Source organism: Carcharodon carcharias, chromosome 5, assembly GCF_017639515.1.
Source record: "Carcharodon carcharias isolate sCarCar2 chromosome 5, sCarCar2.pri, whole genome shotgun sequence".
Taxonomy (NCBI): domain Eukaryota; kingdom Metazoa; phylum Chordata; class Chondrichthyes; order Lamniformes; family Lamnidae; genus Carcharodon; species Carcharodon carcharias.
Genome location: NC_054471.1, coordinates 141386144 through 141406869, shown reverse-complemented (window position 1 = coordinate 141406869; position 20726 = coordinate 141386144). Strand labels below are relative to the sequence as shown.

General features: G+C 42.6%; 1 protein-coding gene across 1 annotated transcript in view; it reads right to left on the bottom strand.

Annotated features, from left to right (window-relative positions):
* The window catches only part of LOC121278014 (calcium and integrin-binding family member 4-like), a 94648-nt gene that overhangs the window by 20369 nt on the left and 53553 nt on the right, over positions 1 to 20726 (bottom strand). The window contains exon 5 of the mRNA XM_041188014.1: positions 19096 to 19202. Coding sequence (XP_041043948.1) covers positions 19096 to 19202 — 107 coding nt within the window. The remainder of the gene's footprint in view (positions 1 to 19095; positions 19203 to 20726) is intronic.

Below are 20726 nucleotides of genomic sequence, written 5' to 3'. Positions count from 1 at the left end.
AGATACAAGAAAAGTTAATTGGAAATTCCCATAAATTGTACTGTGAATGAGTGGCAGTTACATTTCATTTAACTGTTTTTTGACAAACTGGAAGATAAACTGGAACCCAAAGTCATCTTTTAATCATTGAACCTATTTTCAATTTGGCAAAGCAGTGGATCTAACATTTTGATCATTAGAATCTAATTATGTTCCAAGTTAATAATTGGGATTAGGTCATTGACATATAATCGACTTAAATTTCTTTCCACTGGTACCCAAATGCTCTTATTCAACCTCATTAATGTAGTTCTATTCCTATTTTATCTTGTAGAATTCCTAATTTCTAATTCATATTTCAATCACTCTATTCATTCACTTCTTATGTAATTAACATTTAATTTGTTTGCATATATATTTAAATTGCATTTTCAACAGTATACATTCAAAAGTGATATTTGTATTTGCCAACAGGCTGCAGCTGTACTTTGAGAGGCCCAGGGCATCCAGCCAGGACCAGTCCATCACAATGTTGGCAGCATCGAAAGAAGGTAGCTGAGAAGGAGAGGCACAGATCCCTGAAGGCAGGGGGAGTCAAGCAACAATTGCTTTAGTGGGATCCTCTTCGGTGAACCACCAGCTGATGCCCAATGAGGGTGACTAGTGTGTGCTCTGCCAGTTTAATACCAAAAATGGCAGAATCCTATGTAAGTCATGAGTTGCCCTTTAAGTGGGTCTAGCACCTGAATTGGGAAGCACTCTGGCCTGGAGAGGCATTGACACAGCCATAGGGAAAAGAGCAATGTGATGGCAATCATTACCCACCAAATTCAGGGTGCTACCACCCTGATTCCACTGAGCAAGGGGCCTGAAAATTCAGCCTGACATTTCTCAAAGATAACAGTCAATATTTGTGTGTGGCGTAGATTAGGCAGCAATGCATCTGATCTGCCTATCCTTGCAATCAGCAGGAAATCCAAGCTAGTTTCCTCATTTGCATACAACCAGTATCAGACTTTGAATACACTTCCTCACACCCTGTTTCCTGTAAGGACTCAATTCCATTCTCCAAGTTCCTTTGTCTCCGTCATTTTCTGTTTCAATGATGGAACCTTCTATACTAAAGGTTCTAATACATCTTCCATATTCTTTAACTGAGAATTCCTGCCACCAGTGTGTTTGACAGAGCCTGCGACTGCCTCTATTATATTTCACACACTCCTACTCTCACCCCTTCCCATCCTTTCCAGAAATACAGTGGGGTGCCCCCTTGTCCTTATTTTCCACTCACAAGCCTCAATGGATTCAATGGATCATCCCTGCCAATTCCACCACTTCCAGCATGATGCCACCACCAAACATATCTTCCCCTCCCCATGCAGCATTCCATAGGAACTATTCTATGCGTGATACCTTTGTCCACTCTTCAGTCACCCTAACACCCTCTCCACAGCACCTTCCATGTAAGTGCAGGAGATGCAACATATGCCCTTTTACCTCCTCCATTCTCAATGTCCAAAGACCCAAACACTCTTTCCAGGTTGTTATGAGGGTTTTTTCTTTTGAAAGAAAAAGATACAATATCTAATTTCTTTTTTTTTGGCTGGATTTTAATATATACCCATTACCCATTAAGACAATGGAAAGGCTGCCAGCCAGCTGAGTATACAACTTGCATTCCACCACAAGTTGGATGGAAGGGAACAGACACTCACACCCTCCTGAGGAATGTGAAAGACCTCAACTCCTGTTGACTTTCACACTATCTTGAAACTCTTCAAAAGTTTCAGAGATGAGATATCAAAATGTAATGATCTGCTCTTTTTTTTATTCACTCATGGCATGTGAGGGTCACTGGCTAGGCCAGCATTTATTGACATCACGAATTGCCCTTGAGAAGGTGATGGTGAGCTGCCTTCTTGAACTGCTGCAGTCCATGTGGTGTAGGTACACCCACAGTGCGATTAGGGAGGGAGTTCCAGGATTTTGACCTAGCAACAGTGAAAGAACAGTGATATATTTTCAATTTTCAGACTGGTGTGTGGCTTGGAGGGGAACTTCCAGGCGGTGGTGTTCCCATCTGTTGCCCTTGTTCTTCTAGATGGTAGCCATCATGTGTTTGGAAGTTGCTATCTAAGGAATCTTGGTGAGTTCCTGCAGTGCATCTTGTAGATGGTACACACTGCTGCCACTGTGTGTTGGTGGTGGAGGGAGTGAATGTTTCTGGATAGGGTGCCAATCAAGCAGGCTGCTTTGTCCTGGATGGTGTCAAGCTTCTTGAGTGGTGTTGGAACTGTACTCATCCATTTAAGTGGAGAGTGTTCCATCATACTGTTGACTTGTGCCTTGCAGGTAGTGGACAGGCTTTGGGAAATCAGGAAGTGCGTTACTCACCGCAAGATTCCTAGCCTCTGACCTGCTCTTGTAGCCACAGTATTTATATGGCTTGTCCAGTTCAGTTTCTGGTGAATGGTAACCCTCCAGGATGTTGATAGGATGTCCTACAACACAATAAGTACAGCACACACAGTAGTTAAATTCCTCTGGAATATACAGCCAGCAGGACTTTAAGTACTGTGTACCTCGCCAGAAGAGCAGCAGAGATGGAAATGATATACTGAAAGGCTGCAAGAGCCGTGTCTCTCTCTCTTTCTTGGAAGTATTGTGCACAGATATGGCAGAGTACCCATCCTATGAAGAGCAATCTACTGCAAACCAAGATCTTTTGGGGATAAAATGTGTAAATCTGCTCTGTATAGCTACACCTAGTAAGACAACTGAGCAAAATGGCTGCAATGTAGAAACGCCACATCAAGATCAGCAAAAATCAGTTAACCATATATTTCTTTGATTGTTTATTTTCTTCACGAATTGGAAAAAACATTTCAGTTTATCCTCATATTCACCCATCTGTACTAGTGTGTGTGTGTGAACCCAGGGAATGAGTGCAACGTGTGAATGAGGGTTACAATTTACCTACACAGAAAAATGCTGGATAAATGGTCTCAAAACGTTAACTCTTTTTTTTCTCCCCAGGTGCTGTTAGACCTGCTGAGTTTTTCCAGCATTTTCAGTTTTTGTTTCAGATTTCCAGCATCCGCAATATTTTACTTTTATCTTACAATTTACCTAGATTTTTTGAATTTGGGAAGTAGGGTCAATAAACTTATCTTGTTCTTTGATTTAAACACAGGAAAACTGTTTAATTAATTATTTATAATCAGAAAACATAAATTGTGGGACTCCTGCAGTATTGGCAAGGCACATCCTCACTAAATTCACAACTACCCTATTACAACCAGGTCTGGACTGATAAATTAGGGGAATCAATTTTTACCCCTCTTCACATGGTCGTAACAGTGATATATTTGTACTTCTTTCAATTTAGTATACCGTATTCATGCTGTGGTTTCCTCCTAAATTGGGGAGAACAAACACAAACTGGATGACCACTTTGTAGAACACCGCTGAGTTTCCAGCTGCATGTCATTTTAACTTTGCGCTTTGCTCCAACTCTGATCTTTTTTTCAATCACTCTTGGGGTGTGAACATCGCTGGAAAGGCCAGCATTTCTTGCCCATCCTTAATTGCCCTTGACCAGGCCTTGATGAAGCGTCTACAACTGAGCTTGCTAGGCCATTTCAAAGTGCAGTCAGGAGCCAAACAGATTGTATAAGTCTGGAGCCACCTGTAGGCCAGATTGGATAAGAATAGCAAATTTCCTCCCTTGAACCAGATGGGTTTTGACAGCAATCCAGTAGTTCCATGATCATTATTTTTGAGACTAGTTTTTAAAAATTCCAGATTGACGAATTGTATTTAAATTCCTGCAGTTGTCATATGGTGGGAGTTTTGAATTCATGTTTCCGGAGCACTAGTCTGGGCCTCTGGATTACTGGTCCAGTAAAATTACCACTATGCTACTGTCCCCTGTCTTTGGCCCCCTGTGGTGTTCCAAGGAAGTTCAATGCAAGATCAAGGAACAGCACCTCATCTTTCTACTGGGCATTTTACAACCTTCTGGATTCAACATTGAGTTCAACAATTTTAGATAGTAACCTCTGCCCCTATTTTGCTTACTTTTTCCTTGCTGGTTTGTTTTTCTTGCTCTCTTGTTTCTCTCTTTTTTCTTTTTCTTTGCTTTCGGATGGCAGCTATTCATTATCCTACCATTCACATCTCCTTTAGATACATCTTTTGTCTTACTTGTTCCAGTACCACTCCATTTGGCCTCACAGCATGCAGACTTTGGACATTTAATCTCTCCTGCTCTCCAATCTATCACAAACCTTCCCTTTTGTTACTTGTCCTATTTTCACTTGCTCAAACCTACTGTATTTTTAACTTTTCGCAGTTCTGATGAACGGTCACGGACGTGAAATGTTGGGCTGGATTCAATGGGGGCCTTGGGAGTGCACTGCGGGGAAGGGTAGTGGACAATAAGGAAGGAAGGTTGTGGATAGAATGCTCATTGCCATGGAATTCTCAGTGGTGGTGAAAATGGAGGGCAGCAATTAAGGGCCACTGAAGGGCCTGTTCCCTTTGTCACTGGCATTTTACCAGAGGTGGGGATATGCCTTCTGACGTTTAGGAGGAATGCTTAGGGTGGTAGCGCCCTTCTGATTGTGCACTCTGTGGTCCACAGAGGGCCCCCGATCGCAAGGGAAACACCTTGCCCTGCTGCCCTTACCAAACACCTGCCCACCCCATTGCAGATACTGGCCCTGGAGACCCAAAACCCACTTACTTTGGTACTAGAGCAACATTCATACACTTTCTCCTAGCTGATGCAGTCCCAGCAGTGACCACTGATTTTAGTGATGCTGCTGGTACTGAAGAGCTGCCAGCCCTCCAATTACCATATAATTGCCTAATTGATACAGAATCAGTTTAGGGCTGTCTGAAATGGCTGAGGCAGGTTTGCACTAGCTTTCATGCCCACCATCGGGGCCACTGCTGCCCTGACAAAGTTCAACCTGTTAACTCTGTTTGCCTTGTCACAGATGCTGCCAGACTTGCTGAACTTTTCCAGCACTTTCTGTTTTTATTGCAGATTTCCAGCATCCACAGTATTTTGCTTCAATGTCAGGCCTTTTTTGAACACCAGTACAAAGTGACGCCTTAAAGGCTGCTTGCGAATTGGGAGGGCAGGAAATCTAGCAGGCCAGCAGCTACAAAAGCAGCCTGCATTCTTCAAAGGAGTCCTACACATTTCAATGGTGATTAGTGGAAAATGATCTTCTGACACAGCATTAATCATAACTTCATCCAGGAGGGCCAAATTTTCTGACACAGCTCGTGGGTGCTCATAGAGCAAGCGAGCAGCAGAAAGAATGTCTTCTCCTCCTCTGATTGTGACAGGTAAGTAAGTGGTCAAAAGCAATGGAGCAGGTTATCAAAGTCAACCAATGCCACCTGCACTTTTCACAGGACCTGGCTGTAGTGTAGGAAAACATTTAACAACCTTAGCATGACTACAAAGAAAAAACTATTTTTCACTTTTCCCTTCCTCACTACACAGCATTGCATCACCTTATTTAACCCCAGAGCTATCAATCCTGCACTCACCTTTTTATTTATTTGTTCATGGGATGTGGGCATCGCTAGCCAGGCCAGTATTTATTGCCCATTCCTAGAGAACATGATGATGAGCTGCCTTCTTGAACTGCTGCAGTCCATGTGGTGTTAGGAAAGGAACGCTGGGATTTTGACCCAGAGACTGTGAAGGAACAATGAAATAGTTCCATATCAGGATGGCGTGTGGCTTGGAGGGGAATTTGGAGGTGGTGGTTTTCCCATGCATTTGCTGCCCTTGTCCTTCTAGGTGATAGAGCTTTCAGGTTTGGAAGGTGCTGTTGAAGAAGCCTTGGTGAGTTGCTGCAGTGCATCTTGTAGATGGTACTGTCATGAGGCTGTGTCCTTTATTTCAAATGAGATTTTTCAACTTTCAATTGATTGGAAATTTTGCAATTTGAACTGAGGCAGAGCAAACTGCTTAAAAATTCAAGGCCACGTTCCAAGGTGAAGGTGAGAAATGAACTAGTCACCTTCAGGGGAGTGTGAAGGGAGACGTATCCTACACTACAGACACCCATCGAAAATCGTAACTGTCTAAGGCAGAGATATTAAAAATGCAAAGTGGTGGATACTGAAACAACGACTGCCACAGACAGACATACCCAAAACCTCTTGGGAATACATAATGGGTGAGGTATTTCAAGGCAAGACTGCCCAGCCACTAGAGAGAGATTACAAGTGACACAGGCAGTGTCAAGAAAGACTTCAGCAAAGGAAACTGGCTGAAGGCTGCTCTCTCTCCCTCTCTCTTTTTGAGTAAGAGTGTCACCTGGTTCAAGAAGCCAACTCGACCAGAAGCCTACCAGCCAGCGAATGAGATCTCGTAATGATTGCAACACCTTCTATAGCTGACCGAATCGAAGAAACTAGCTAATCCATCTAGGTAGCAGCATTCAGCCATTCAGCCCTTCGAGCCTGCTCCGCCATTATGATCATGGCTGATCATCCAACTCCATAGCCTGCTCCCACTTTCTTCCCATGCCCTTTGATCCCTTTTGCCCCAAGAGCTATATCTAATTCCTTTTTGAAAGCATACAATGTTTTGGTATAAACTACTTTCTGTGGTAACAAATTCCACAGGCTCACCTCTGGGTGAAGAAATTTCTCCTCATCTCAGTCCTAAATGGTCTACCCCCTATCCTCAGACTGTGACCCCTGGTTCTGGACTCCCCCACCATCGGGAACATCCTTCCTGCATCTACCCTGTCTAGTCCTGTTAGAATTTTATAGGTTTCTATGAGATCCCCCCCTCATTCTTCTGAACTCCAGCGAATATAATTCTAATCGACTCAATCTCTCCTCATATGTCAGTTCCACCATCCCAGGAATCAGTTGGGTAAGCCTTCACTGCACTCCCTCTATAGCAAGTACATCCTTCCTCAGATAAGGAGACCAAAATTGCACACAGTATTCCAGGTGTGCTCTCACCAAGGCCCTGCACAGTTGCAGCAAGACATCCCTGTTCCTGTACTCGAATCCTCTGGCTATGAAGCCAACATACCATTTGCCTTCTTTACCGCCTGCTGCACCTGCATGCTTACCTTCAGTGACTGGTGTACAAGGACACCCAGGTCTCATTGCACATTCCCCTCTCTCAATTTATAGCCAGTCAGATAATAATCTGCCTTCCTGTTTGTGCTACCAAAATGGATAACCTCACATTTATGCACATTGTACTGCATCTGCCAAGCATTTGCCCACTCACTCAACTTGTCCAAATTGCCCTGAAGCATCTCTGCATCCTCCTCACAGCTCACCCTCCCACCCACCTTTGGGTCATCTGCAAATTTGGAGATATTACATTTAATTCCCTCATCTAAAAGATTTTAGGTGTTTTCTCTTTGCAGGCCAGGAGCTTTCTGCTACACTGCTCTCACACAAACCCTCGTCACCAGGTCAGAAGCTAATTAAAATGTTGTTGTCATGCAGCACCCTTGGTCTAGGACTCCTTACTGGTACCATCCTGTCTTTCATGGCACACTCTGATCCAGGAGTTTTTAAAAATTCATTCATGGGATGTGGGCTTCGCTGGCTGGGCCAGCATTTATTGCCCATCCCTAATTGCCCTTGAGAAGGTGGTACTGAGCTGCCTTCTTGAACTGCTGCAATCCATGTGATGTAGGTACACCCACAGTGCTGTTAGGAAGGGAGTTCCAGGATTTTGACCCAGTGACAGTGAAGGAATGGCGAGATATTTCCAAGTCAGGATTGTGAGTGACTTGGAGTGGAGCTTCCATGTGGTGGTGTTCTCATCTATCTGCTGCCCTTGTCCTTCCAGATGGTATTGGTTGTGGGTTTGGAAGGCACTGTTGAAGGAGAATTGTGAATTCCTGCAGTGCATCTTGCAGATGGTACACACTGCTGCTACTGTGCATTGGTGGTGGAGGGAGTGAACGTTTGTGATGTGGTGCCACTCAAGTGGGTTGCTTTGTCCTGGATGGTATCAAGCTTCTTGAGTGTTGTGGGAGCTGCACTCATCCAGGCAAGTGGGGAGTATTCCATCACACTCCTGACTTGTGCCTTGTAGATGGTGGACAGGCTTTGGGGAGTCAGGGGGTGAGTTACTCATCGCACAATTCCTAGCCTCTGACCTGCTGTTGTAGCCACAGTATTTATATGGCTAATCCAGTTCAGTTTCTGGTCGATGGTAACCCCCAGGATGTTGATAGTAATGTTGATGGTAATGCCATTGAACATCAAGGGGTGATGGTTGGATTCTCTCTTGTTGGAGACGGTCATTGCCTGGCACCTGCGTGGCGTGAATGTTATTTGTCACTTGTCAGCCGAAGCCTGGATATTGTCCAGGTCTTGCTGCATTTGGACATGGACTGATTCAGTATCTGAGGAGTCGCAAATGGTGCTGAACATGATGCAATCATCAGTGAACATCCCCACTTCTGACCTTATGATGGAAGCAAGGTCATTGATGAAGCAACTGAAGATGGTTGGGCTAAAGACACTACCCTGAGGAACTCCTGTGGTGATGTCCTGGAGCTGAGATGACTGACCTCCAACAATCACAACCATCTTCCTTTGTGCTAGATATGACTCCAGCCAGTGGAGAGTTTTCCTCCGATTCCCATTCACTCCAGTTTTGCTAGGGCTCCTTGATGCCACACTCTATCAAATGCAGCCTTAATGTCAAGAGCAGTCACTCATCTCACCTCGGGAGTTCAGCTCTTTTGTTCATGTTTGAACCAAGGCTGTAATGAAGTCAGGAGCTGAGTGGCCCTGGCGGAACACAAAATGGGCATCGGTGAGCAGGTTATTGCTAAGCTAGTGCCACTTGATAGCACTGTTGATGACACCTTCCATTACTTTACTGACGGTGGAGAGTAGACTGATGGGGCGGTAATTGGCCGGGTTGGATTTGTCCTGCTTTTTGTGGACTGGGCATACCTGGGCAATTTTCCACAAAGCTAGGTAGATGCCAGTATTGTAGCTGTATTGGAACAGCTTGACCAGGGGCACGGCAAGTTCTGGGGCACAAGTCTTCAGTATTATTGCCAGACTGCAACATTGTGTATATCTCTCATCCTGTTCCAGTAGACATGTCTTTCAAACTGCAGCATTGTAGGTTTAAATCCACAGTCCAACAGAAATAGAAAAAAATAAAAAGGATATGTTCTTTATACTAGTCTCAGTAATGGTAATCATGACAAGTATCATGAATTGTTGTAAAAACCTATCTTATTCACTAATGTACTTTAGTGAAGGAAATCTGCTGATCTTACATGTGACCCCAGACCCACAGCAATGTGATTGACTCTTAACTGCCCTCTGAAATGGCCTAGCAAGCCACTTAGTTCAAGGCAATTAGGGATGAGCAACAAACGCTGGCCATGCCAGTGACGTCCACATCCCAAGAAAGAATGAAAAAAAAATCTCCTAGCTTGATGGTAATGACAGTGGGGGATATGCTGGGCCATGAGGTTACAGATTGTGATTGTATAGAATTCTGCTGCTGCTGCCCACAGTGCTTCGTGGGTGCCAAGTTTTGAGTTCCTGGGCCTGTTCAAAATTGATTTTGCCTGGTGATAGTGTCATACAACACGGTGGAGGGTATCCTCACTGTGAAGATGGGGCTGTCTCCACAAGAACTATGTGGTGGTCACTCCTACCAATACTGTGACATGTAGAATAGTGAGGACAAAGTCAACTAGTTCCCTCACCAACTGCCGTAGACTCATTCAAGCAACCATGTCCTTTAGGAATCGGCCACTTTGGTCAGTAGTGGTGCTACCAAGCCACTTTTGGTGATAGACGTTGAAGTCCACCACCCAGAGTACATTCTGTACCTTTGCCATCCTCAGTATGTCTTCCAATTGGTGTTCAATGTGAAGGAGTACCGATTCATCAGCTGAGGGTGGCGGTAGGTGATAATCAGCAGGATGTTTCCTTGCCCATGTTTGACTTGATGCTATGAAACTTCATGGCATCTGGAGTCAACGTTGAAGAGTCCCAGGGCAACTCCGTCCTGATGTATATCACTGTGCCACCACCTCTGGTGGAACTGCCCTGCCAGTGGGACAGGACATACCCAGGGATGGTGATGGTGTGTGGGACATTTTCTGTAAGGTATGATTCTGAGAGTATGACTATGTCAGGCTGTTGCTTGACTAGTCTGTGGATGGATTTCCCAGTTTTGGCACAAGCCCCCAGAAGTTAGTAAAGAGGACATGCAGGGTCAACAGGGCTGGTTTTGCTAGTGCTAGTCTATTATTGTCATAGTGGTTCATAGATGTGGTAGTTGTGGGCCTGGGCTTACAGACAATGCTGGAGGAAAGGCACCTATTGAACATTATACTAACTGTGTACAATACAGACTTAGCACAAGGTTCTACATAGAACTATCTCTCTCCTTGCTCTGTTATCATGTGTTCTTACATCACTGGTGGTGTAGACATATATTTAGATAATTAACATTAATCCTTTACACCAAATCTCCCTCCCAAGTTATCTAATAAATACTATTTACATTATCCTACATCTCCCTCTGAATTCTCTATCTTCATCTTTGATTCACAGAGATAAGCATTGTGATAGTTTCACCAATCGTCCTGATCTTGTTTTCATCTCTCTTGGGGGTTGTATAGGATGCAAGGTCTCCACCTTCTCTCTTGAACTCTGTAGAGTAGCACATGAATCTTCAGAGACTATTGGTTCTCTGTTCAAGTTGTCTTCCTGATTATATGGATAGTTACTCCATTCAATTGATAGTCTTCTTCTTGTAGATATGAGTGTGCTTCTATTTCTTCTCATAATCCCATTCTCAGTCTCTACAAGGTAAGATCTCAGACTTTGTGTCTTTTTCAGTACTTGGCCTTCTCTATTCTGGTCTCTAATCCAGACTGATTCACCTGGTTGGAGTTCTGGTAACTCACACACACTCTGGTCAGATTTGCACAATACTCATCCTCCTTCTCCCTTACTCTCTCAATGTCAGTGGTTTTTAATATGGCATGAACATATAAGGAAGAACAGGAAATTGAGTCCATGGTCTTCTTCCCATCAGAAGTTCTGACAGAGCCAAACCATTCTGAAGTGATGTGGAATGGTAGCTCAACAGTGCTAAGCTGATATCATCATGCATTTTCAACAAAGCTTTGACTATTCTTACTCCTCTCTTCGCTTCACCATTTGCTTATGGGTACCTGGGCAAACTAGTTGTGTGGACAAATCCATAGTTTTCTGTAAATTTCTTTAACCCTTCACTCACATACTGTGGATCATTGTCTGAAATGTTAAGATTTGGAACACAACGTGTGGCAAAAATTTCTTTTAGCAAATTAATGTTTGCTTTGGATGTTGTTCCATGAAGACATTTAACCTCAATCATCTGGAGTAATAGTCAACAACTATGAGGAGTGTCTTCCCCTTGAGCTTGAAAATGTTAATTCTGAGACTTTCCCAGGGTCTGGAAAGGAATGAGGATACCATCAATGGTTCTTTTTGCTCTTGATGATGGATTGCACAAGTGATGCAGCTTGAAATCATGTCCTTCTGAAATTCCTGGCCACAGAAATGAATTTCGTACCCTTGCATGACATTTTGTAATGCTTAGGTGTCCTTAGGTATTCTTTGAGGGATTTTGAGTCTGAGGACGCTTAGTATGACCAACCTCCCATCGTACATTAATAAGTTGTCAACAATACTGAGATCTCTGCATTGCCCAAAGTACTGTTTCAGGATGAGATTGTTTGGAACATTTTCTGGCCACCCATTTTTGTAGTATTCTCTAATTATGGCACATTCTTCACCTGTTTTCTGTACTTTGCTTGCTGTATTACGTTCAGTCTCTGTAGTTGCTGGTAGGAATTTTGTAGTTAATGAGCCATATGATTCTACCTCCTGAACAAGATTCAATCCCCCTGTTCAGGTTTCCCAACAGGGATGCGACACAATGCATCTGCTGTTGTTTGCTGTTTGCCTTGCACATGTTTGTCTGGTTCCTTCACCCACTGTTCCAGGGAAATCTCCTGTTTTGTTTCCTCAAGATTTTCCAATTTAACTCATTTAAAGATGAATTGTAGATCTGTGCAAGCTATTCAACTTAACAGTGGACATTCTTCATTCTGGATCACATACACATTTTCTATGATTTCTCTTCCTTTCCACTGGAGTTTAGCAGTCAATTGTCCCTTGACCTTCAGCTGAATACCTCTTGGACCATGGAGTCTTATGGTCAATGGCTAGAGTAAGTCTGGTTATAACCACTTTTCTGTGTCTGAAAGAAGTGAAACTCCTGCTCCAGTGTCCAACTTGAAGTTTGTTATGTCCATTGACCAGAATATCTGCACTCCAATAGTTCCCATTTGATCCTGTAATTCCTCACAAAAATTGTACTTCTGGGTCTTTTTCTTCTTCATCTTCTTGAATGCCTTACATTTCTTGAATCTTGACTGTTTCTTTTTTAATTGTTTTGTTGAGAGCTGTTTGCTGCAGCAAACTGATTTAAAATGGCCTTTCTTTTTTGCAGAAACGGCACTCCACATTTTTGGCAGGGCATTCTTTGCAATGTAGCCTTTTCCCGCCACACTGAGAACACTAAAAAATGGTGGCTACCACGCCTTCTTCTCTTTATCTCTGTTTGGGGTTAAGTGCGCTGCAATTTCTATGTGTGATAAATTGGACTGTCTCAACCGTTTTTCACCATAATATTTCTTTCTTGCCTCAAATAAAAATTTTGTTTTGCTTTCTCTCTTCTGCTTGCCTTGTTATCTGTAGAGCTTTTGATATGGTCAAATCTTCCCTTGACTGCAGAAAATCTGACAGTGTCTCTTCTAAGACTCCCACAACAATGCAATCCCAAATTAATTTGTCTTTCAGGGCTCCATATTCACAACTTTCAGCCAATCGATGTAGCTAATTCATAAAGGCATTTTTGCTCTCTGCTAGTTTTTGGGTGCAACTATTGAATTTTGCTCATTCCATAATGGAATTTCTGAAGACTAAAGTATCAAAGGCTTTGATAACTTCTTTGTATGTTGCTGTGTCTTTGTTTATGCCCTATCTGACCATTTTGTCGCCTGCACTACTGACTGTGGTGTAGAGTAAGAGACTAATCTGCTCCTTGCTAGTCTTCTCTGCTAGTCTTGATGTTGTTCTGTACCTGGCAAACCTGTGACACCAGTTCTGCCACTTTCAGCTTGATCTGGGCCTTCCACATGGTCGAAGCACTCTGGTAAAGGTCAGATTTTTTCCATGTCTTCCTTTAACTGTTAGCTTCTCTGGAGTATGTTTGAAGGTCTTCCCATGCTATCCTCATCCTGAGGTCATTTCTCCTGCTGCTTCTTCCAGTCACTGGGCTCTTCACTTTTTTCTCCTTTTGTCATGTTTTTCCACTGTCACTATCTGTTATTGTAGTTCTGCATCTGGAGTTACAGACAATGCTGCAGGAAAGACTGTTGGTATACTCTACCTTTACTGAATATTATATTAACTATGTACAATAGCCTCAGCACGGGTCTCTACATAAAATTATCTCTCTCCATGCTCTGTTGTCATGTGACCTTATATTACTGGTGATGTAAAATATGTATTTACATACTTAACCTTAACCTTTAAACCACACCTAGGCTGTTTCCGTTCAATCCCGGATAGTCTATCTGGTTTCATTCCTTTTATACTTTGTAGCGATTTGATACAACTGTATGGCTTGCTAGGCCATTTCAGAGGACAGTTAAAAATCTGCCACATTACTTGGGTCTGGAATCACATGGAGGTCAGACCAGGTAGGGTATTAGTCAACTAGATGGATTTTTTTCAAAAACAGTTTCTTGGTGGCTTGTAAACTAGCTTCTAATTCATTAATTGAATTTAAATTCCACCAGCTACTATGGAAGGATTAGAATCCATGTTCTCTGGATTACTAGCTTAGTGATATTACCACTACACCACCGCTTCCTGCTCTTCCAATAGCTACTTCCCACATACCTTTCCCCCCGATCATAATGGGACATGCCATTAAATTTCTTACTGATTGTATTGTTACAGTCAAGACCTGCTATTGCTTTCGCAACTACTTGTTCTATTGGCCACGCTTAATGCTCCTTATTCATCACACACATTATCCTAAGCTGCCTCAGACTTCTACAAAACTCTTCAACAGGACACAATTTAACTCACTTCCAGTATTGCAGAAGTGCACACACAAAACACACACAATAAAAGGGTGAATGCCAGAACTGGGGGAAATTCTGCCTTTATACACAACCTAATGCCAATAGAGGAATCCATCATCACCATTATTATCAGAGAAAGGACATGCAAGATTGCACATAGCCAGATATATGTTATATAGAGCATATGCTTGGGCATCATCCCTTCCTTTTCTCATTATATGTAGCCCTCACAAACTCAACATGGCAATCTGGTAGTGCAAAGAACTGTCAATCATCTGCTACTGCTTACCCTTCTTACAATGTGTTAACTCTGTTGAATATTTTTCTAGGTTTATCAGATATTTTGAGCCATTCAGAAGCATAGACAGAGAGAAAACGATCTGGAAGATGTACCATTACTTCTTCTTACCCTTTTCAAGCACAGAAATCAGCACTCCAAAGTTAGTGAGTTGGGGGTATCCGCACTGGGTGATTCACTGAGAATAAGAGAGCAGGAGCAAATTCAAGGGGTAAGATGCTCCTGAAAACATCTCACCGGAGTATAAGCTTACGCTCTAACTCTATTGAAGAAGATAAAGATGGAACTTGGGCCTTAATGTTTAAAAAGAAAGATTCTTTCTGTGCACCATCAATTGCTTAATGCATTGGACTGTTTTTGAGAAAACCCCTACTGCATGTTGCAAAGTGTAGAGGAATCTACCAATTTGTGTGGTGTTTTGGTGTATGCCACCAACACTGGATGCAATCATGGAACATGTGATCACCTTAAAACATACTGCAGCAGGGAGCTTCCTGCAGGAGTCTGTAGCACTAATAATAGCATCACACAGAAATGCTTATACTGGGGCCATACACTTAACCAGCTCCTGTGCCTTGGATAGGATAGGAGACCAAATGAATCGGGTTTTCTTTTGGATCACTGATCTACATTCTGCTCTTCCCCAGATCAATGAAGTGTGTTCTAATAGTAGGAGCAGTCATGCAATGCGAAAGAACTGTGTTGTCATCTCTCAAGATAAAAGCATGTTTGGATTCTCAATCAATGCCCATCCTGGTGACAGAAAGCCAAGTTGCCCCAGATGCTGTATTATCGCTACCTGCAGCCACTGCCGAGATCCAAGACTTCCCAGATCATGAGCATTTCAAGGCTTTTTATTTTGACTGAACTACATAGCCTTCCAGCTTTAACACTGCACCATTTGGAGTGCACATGGACTTAAGATAGGCACTAGGGCCTGACAACAGAGTGATAAAAACCATTGTACATTTGCATAATGTGGTAAAATTATAGTTTTCTTTGAAATCTTTGGGGTAAAGTTTGTTAGTGGCAGCTTTGGGTGCAAAATTGGCAATGAGGCTAGAATGTACACTCAAAACAGGAAACCAGATGCCAGTCTGAAATTGTGACTTGAGGCTCATCTAATCCGGGCAAGCTGCTGATGCCTGTAACATCTCCACAGACTGTCTGTCTAGTACATGATTGAATTTTGATCCACCAATCTCATTGACAACTACCACAGGTTAATGCAAGAAGCAGGGAAGCAGAAGAACAGTGCATGGGGTACCAGTTGTAACCATCAGTGACAGTAGGAGTGCCATGGGGCTGAATTTTTTCTTTGGCATGCGGGGCCCACCCATGCACGCTAATGCGTAAAATGACGTGCAGCGATGTCGGGCATGCATCCCGACGTCACTGTGCGTCATTCCAATCTTCAGTTCAATGGGCGCACACCAGAGTTGGCTGCACTCCCGCCGAACTGTCAAAGGCTTGTTAAGGCCATTAATAATCCAATTAAACAAATGACAGGGCTGCCCATCCAACCTTAAGGTTTGTGGACAGGCGAAGAGCCCAGACAGCCTTTGCATCTTTTCGTGGAACCTCATCCACGGGTGGGATGAAGTTTCATGAAGCATTTATTAATGAAATAAAATTTTTTATTAAAATTCATAGACATGTCCCAGCTCATCTGACACTGTCACATGAAGGGACATGTTGAATAATTTTTAAAATTCTTTTTTCCAATATTTCATAATCAAATTAATCTCCCTGAGAGGCAACTGCGTGCCTCGGGGAGATTTCTGTGCTCTTTCACGTGCATGCACAGGTAGTGCTGGGCGTTTCCGGATGCATGTCACGCTGGGCGGGCCTTAAGTAGCCTGCCCACATGAAATGGGGACACACAGCCGATCGCGGGCAGCAATCAGCTCCGCGCCTGGTCCCGACCAGGCTGCCTGATGGGCAGAAAATTCTCACCATGGAACTGGAAGGAACAACCCTTTTCCACCTGGTTTAACATAAATATTTTAAAAGTTACTAAAATTCACCTTTTCATTGGCATCCAATTTCTAGGCCACAGTCAATTAAGCTGAGTAGTGCAGCCTGCCACCTGCTCTGCCCTAAGATTGCATATTTCCTGAGGAATTCCCAAAAAGCCAATAAACCCCTCATTCATGTTTTAAGGGGATGGTGTCAAATGGGTGCTGATTTTTTGTGAGTCTGTTTTGAACTACTGGGGAAGGCCTATCTCACCTGCCTCGAGGCTGTACCAGGGTAATTACAGCCAAGGAGACAAGGATATTAAAGGTGGAGCTGAGGATCAATTGATCAACAGCTGGAGATATTATGGTGAATAAGGAACCAAAGGCTAAATAGTTTTAGGGTATAACTGAAAATGACTTGGCGGGGGGGGCAAAGGAAGTTAAAATGAGATATGTGGGACGTGAAAATTACAACAAAGTGATCAGAGATGGTCTTGTGATGATTGAGCCTAGATGAATGGTGAGACCACATGAAAGATGTGGTGATGGGTATGGAGATGTAAGATATGGAGGAAAAGGTTTAGGAAGGACACAGGATTGGTGAATTAAGAGAAGCAGGTGGTTAGGAAGACAAATGGAATATTGTTGTTTATTGCAAGGGGAATTGAATATGAAAGTAGGGTTATTTTGCTACAGTTATATAGGGTAATTGAGGGACTACATCTAGATGTGTGCACAGTTTTGCTCTCATTTAAGAAAGGAGATAATTGCATTAGAAGCAGTTCAGAGAAGGTTCACTCAACTGATATAAAAACAGAAAATGCTGGAAAAACTCAGCAGGTCTGACAGGATCTGTGGAGAGAGAAACAGAGTTGATGTTTCGAGTCCGCACAACTCGTCTTCAGAGCGGACTTGAAACGTTAACTCTGTTTCTCTCTCCACAAATGTTGTCAGACCTGCTGAGCTTTTTCAGAATTTTCTGTTTTGATTTCCTAATTCCAGTATCTGCAGTATTTTGCTTTTATTTCACTCAACTGACTCCTGAAATGAGGGGTTATCCTCTGAGGAAAGGTTGGACAGATTGGGCCTGTATCCATTGGAGTCTAGAAGAATGAGAGGCAATCTTATTGAAATATATAAGATCCTGAGGGGCCTTGATAGGGTGGATGCCGAAAGGATGTTCCCTTTTGTGGGAAAAGCTAGAACCAAGGGACACAATTTAAAAATAAGGGGTCTTCAATTTAAGATGAAGATGAGAATTTTTTTCTCTCAGAGAGTGGTGAGTCTGTGAAACTCTTTTCCCTGGAGAGTGGTGGAGGGAGGGTCATTGAAAAATTTTAAAGCTAAATTAGACAGATTCTTGATTGACAAAGGAGTTAAAAGGTATAGGGGTAGGAAGGAAAGTGGAGTTGAGGCCACAATCAGATCAGCCATGATCTTATTGAATGGCAGAGCAGGCTCAAGCGACCAAATCGTCTGCTCCTGCTCCTAATTCATCTGTTTGTATGTTCGTAAGAGAAGGCATGGCAAGAGAAACTGACATGAAACTCAGTTATTGTAGAAGCTGGAGGATGAAAGGAGAGTGGATAATCCAGGAAGAAACTTGGGATGAAGCTTGAAGGGACAATAATTAATAAGGATTTTAAAAGAAAGATGACATGACTGAAGCAGGGCAAGGTGCTTGAAGGAGTGGATGCCAGAAGAGTAGAGGGAGACCAACCTTTAACTAAGTGAAAAAAACCACATGGCCACTTAGTGGTTTGGTTGGGTAGAGAACATATCATCTACCTTTAGGAAGAACAAATCTCCGGAAATCTCTGGGACTGGAACTAGCAAAAGAAATGTATGAATTTTTTAAACTTAATTTTGTACACGTTTTGTGGGTTTTGTTTGCATGACTTGAACTTCATGGGCTGAATTTTACTGGTCACCTGCAGGCAGGAAAACAGTTGGGGGGACCCATAAATTAGGAAGCCATGCCATTGACAGTGTACCCACCTCCAGTACACCCACCCCAACATGATTTTACAAATGCCGAAGGAGGTCAGGTGGGTCACCTGCCATAGCCCAATTGATGCCCTTAAATGGGTAATTAATACCCAATTAAGGGGCTCATCCTACACTGCCTCAATATGGTAGTGGGAGAGGCCTGCACCCAACTTGTAGCCTGTCAGGTTTAACCCTGCAGGCAGCTGGTCAGTGAAATGAGGATGCCTCCTTCCTGGGCCCCCTGTGTCAATTGGAGGCCACTTCCACAGTTTTGCCTCCCCACATCCACCTTCCTCCCTGCCTGTCCAGTATGTCCCTGACAGCCTGGCCCCAGTGATATCTCAGACTCAAGGCATTGTCCAGGTCCATCACTGAACACCACCTCCTTGGCCTACCTGCAGCACCAGCAATGGCCATCACTCCTGCTTGGTGTTCCAATTGGCCGGCAGCTCAATGGGGCATGATGTCCTCCTGGAGATGGATGGAAATCCCACCTCATATTAATTCAAGGATTGTTGCCTAAAAAATTAAAGTGGTGCGAGCTGCCTAAGCGGAGGCGAGCTCACCCATGAAATTTATACTGGGGTGCGGGTTGTACCTCAGTGTAAAATCCAGCCCCATATTATTGTGCTAAATTATGACAAATTTAAATAAAACAGTTACTTACAAAGTGAGTCAATGTTAATATGTTTCTTTCATCGATCATCCCATTAGTTAAGCGAAGTATGATATTCCGTATATCTTCTTGATCAATGTAGTTATTTCCATTTAAATCTATGAGCACAAACAAGGAAGATTATTACAATATAGTCTGCTAAACAAAAAGAAACAGATAATATGTGCCGGTTAGGTTTTACAAGAAATACATGTGCAACAGGCATATAGGAGTTTGACTCAGTGACAATACCTATAAAATAATTGAAATTAGCAAATCAAAAACACAAGTAAATATTTTACAATCCCAATCCTGTAATTAATGCTGGAACAGATTCATCTGTAATTAAGAAATCTTAACTGGTAAATCTTGCTGATGTTTTGATACCTCCTGGCAATAGCGTTGCCACACTATACATATCATTAACTCTCAAACTAATTTACAAAAAGAAATACAAAGTACAATAGTAACACTTCATATTAGCTTGACTCCTGTTGCTCTACAATCTATACCTTCATAGAAAAATGTATTTTCTTCTATTTGTTTCCAAATTATCATGCTACAGGAAGCTTCATAAAACAATTTTACAATGAAAATATTTGATGTTAAATGTGCTTCACCTGAATGTCAGAATGTTATGGGTTCAGTTCTCACTCCTATGACTTGAACTCAAAATCTAGGCTACTATTCCAATGCAGTAAAGAGGGAGCATCGAACTGTTGGAAGTGCCATCTTTGGGATGAGTGGTGAAACCAAAACTACTTAGGAACATTGGAACAGGAGTATGCCATTTAGCCCTTTAGCCTGTTCCGTCATTCGATGAGATGATGGCTAATCTGTGAACTAACTTCATGTACTGCCTGGCTACTCTGATAGATGTAAGAAATTAAATTGGAACCAACTGAAGAAAAATAGGAGGAAAAATAGAAAAGTACTTCAACCAACAATCCTTAAATAGTCATGTTTCTTATGTTAAACAAACTAGTGTACTTTGTATTGCTTTTTTCGTAAATTAGTTAATGATATGTAGAGTGTGACCACAGTATAAAACATCATTGACTTTATTGAGCTTTGGGACATCCTGAAAGGCGCTACATTAATATAAGTTTTTAAAAAAATTCTGCTGGCTGTCAATTATGATTAATATAATAACATATTCCTGGATATAATGAGCTAATTTGTATAATGTTTTCTTATAGGGCAGCATTTTCCCATCAGCAAGCAGGGGGGCGGGGCCCACTCGCCGACGTGTAACATGATGCACGGTGAAGTTGGGCATGCATCCTGATGTCACCGTGCATCATTTAGATTGTCAGTTCGGTAGACGTGCAGCCAACTCGTCTGCGCGCCCGCCGAACTCTCAAAGGCCTATTAAGGCCATTTAAAAAATAATTAAAACAATTAAATGGGCTGCCAGTCCAACCTTAAGGTTGGCGGGCAGACAAAGAACCCAGGTGGCCTTCGCATATTTCATGGAACCTTATCTATGGGCAGGATGAGATTTCATGAAGTGTTTAAAAAAAATCAGTAAAACTTTTTCCAAAATTCATTAGCATGTCCCAGCTCATGTGACATTGTCATTCTTTATTCTTTATTAAAAATGCTTTATTTAAAAATTTAACACTGAAACAAATCTCCCTGAA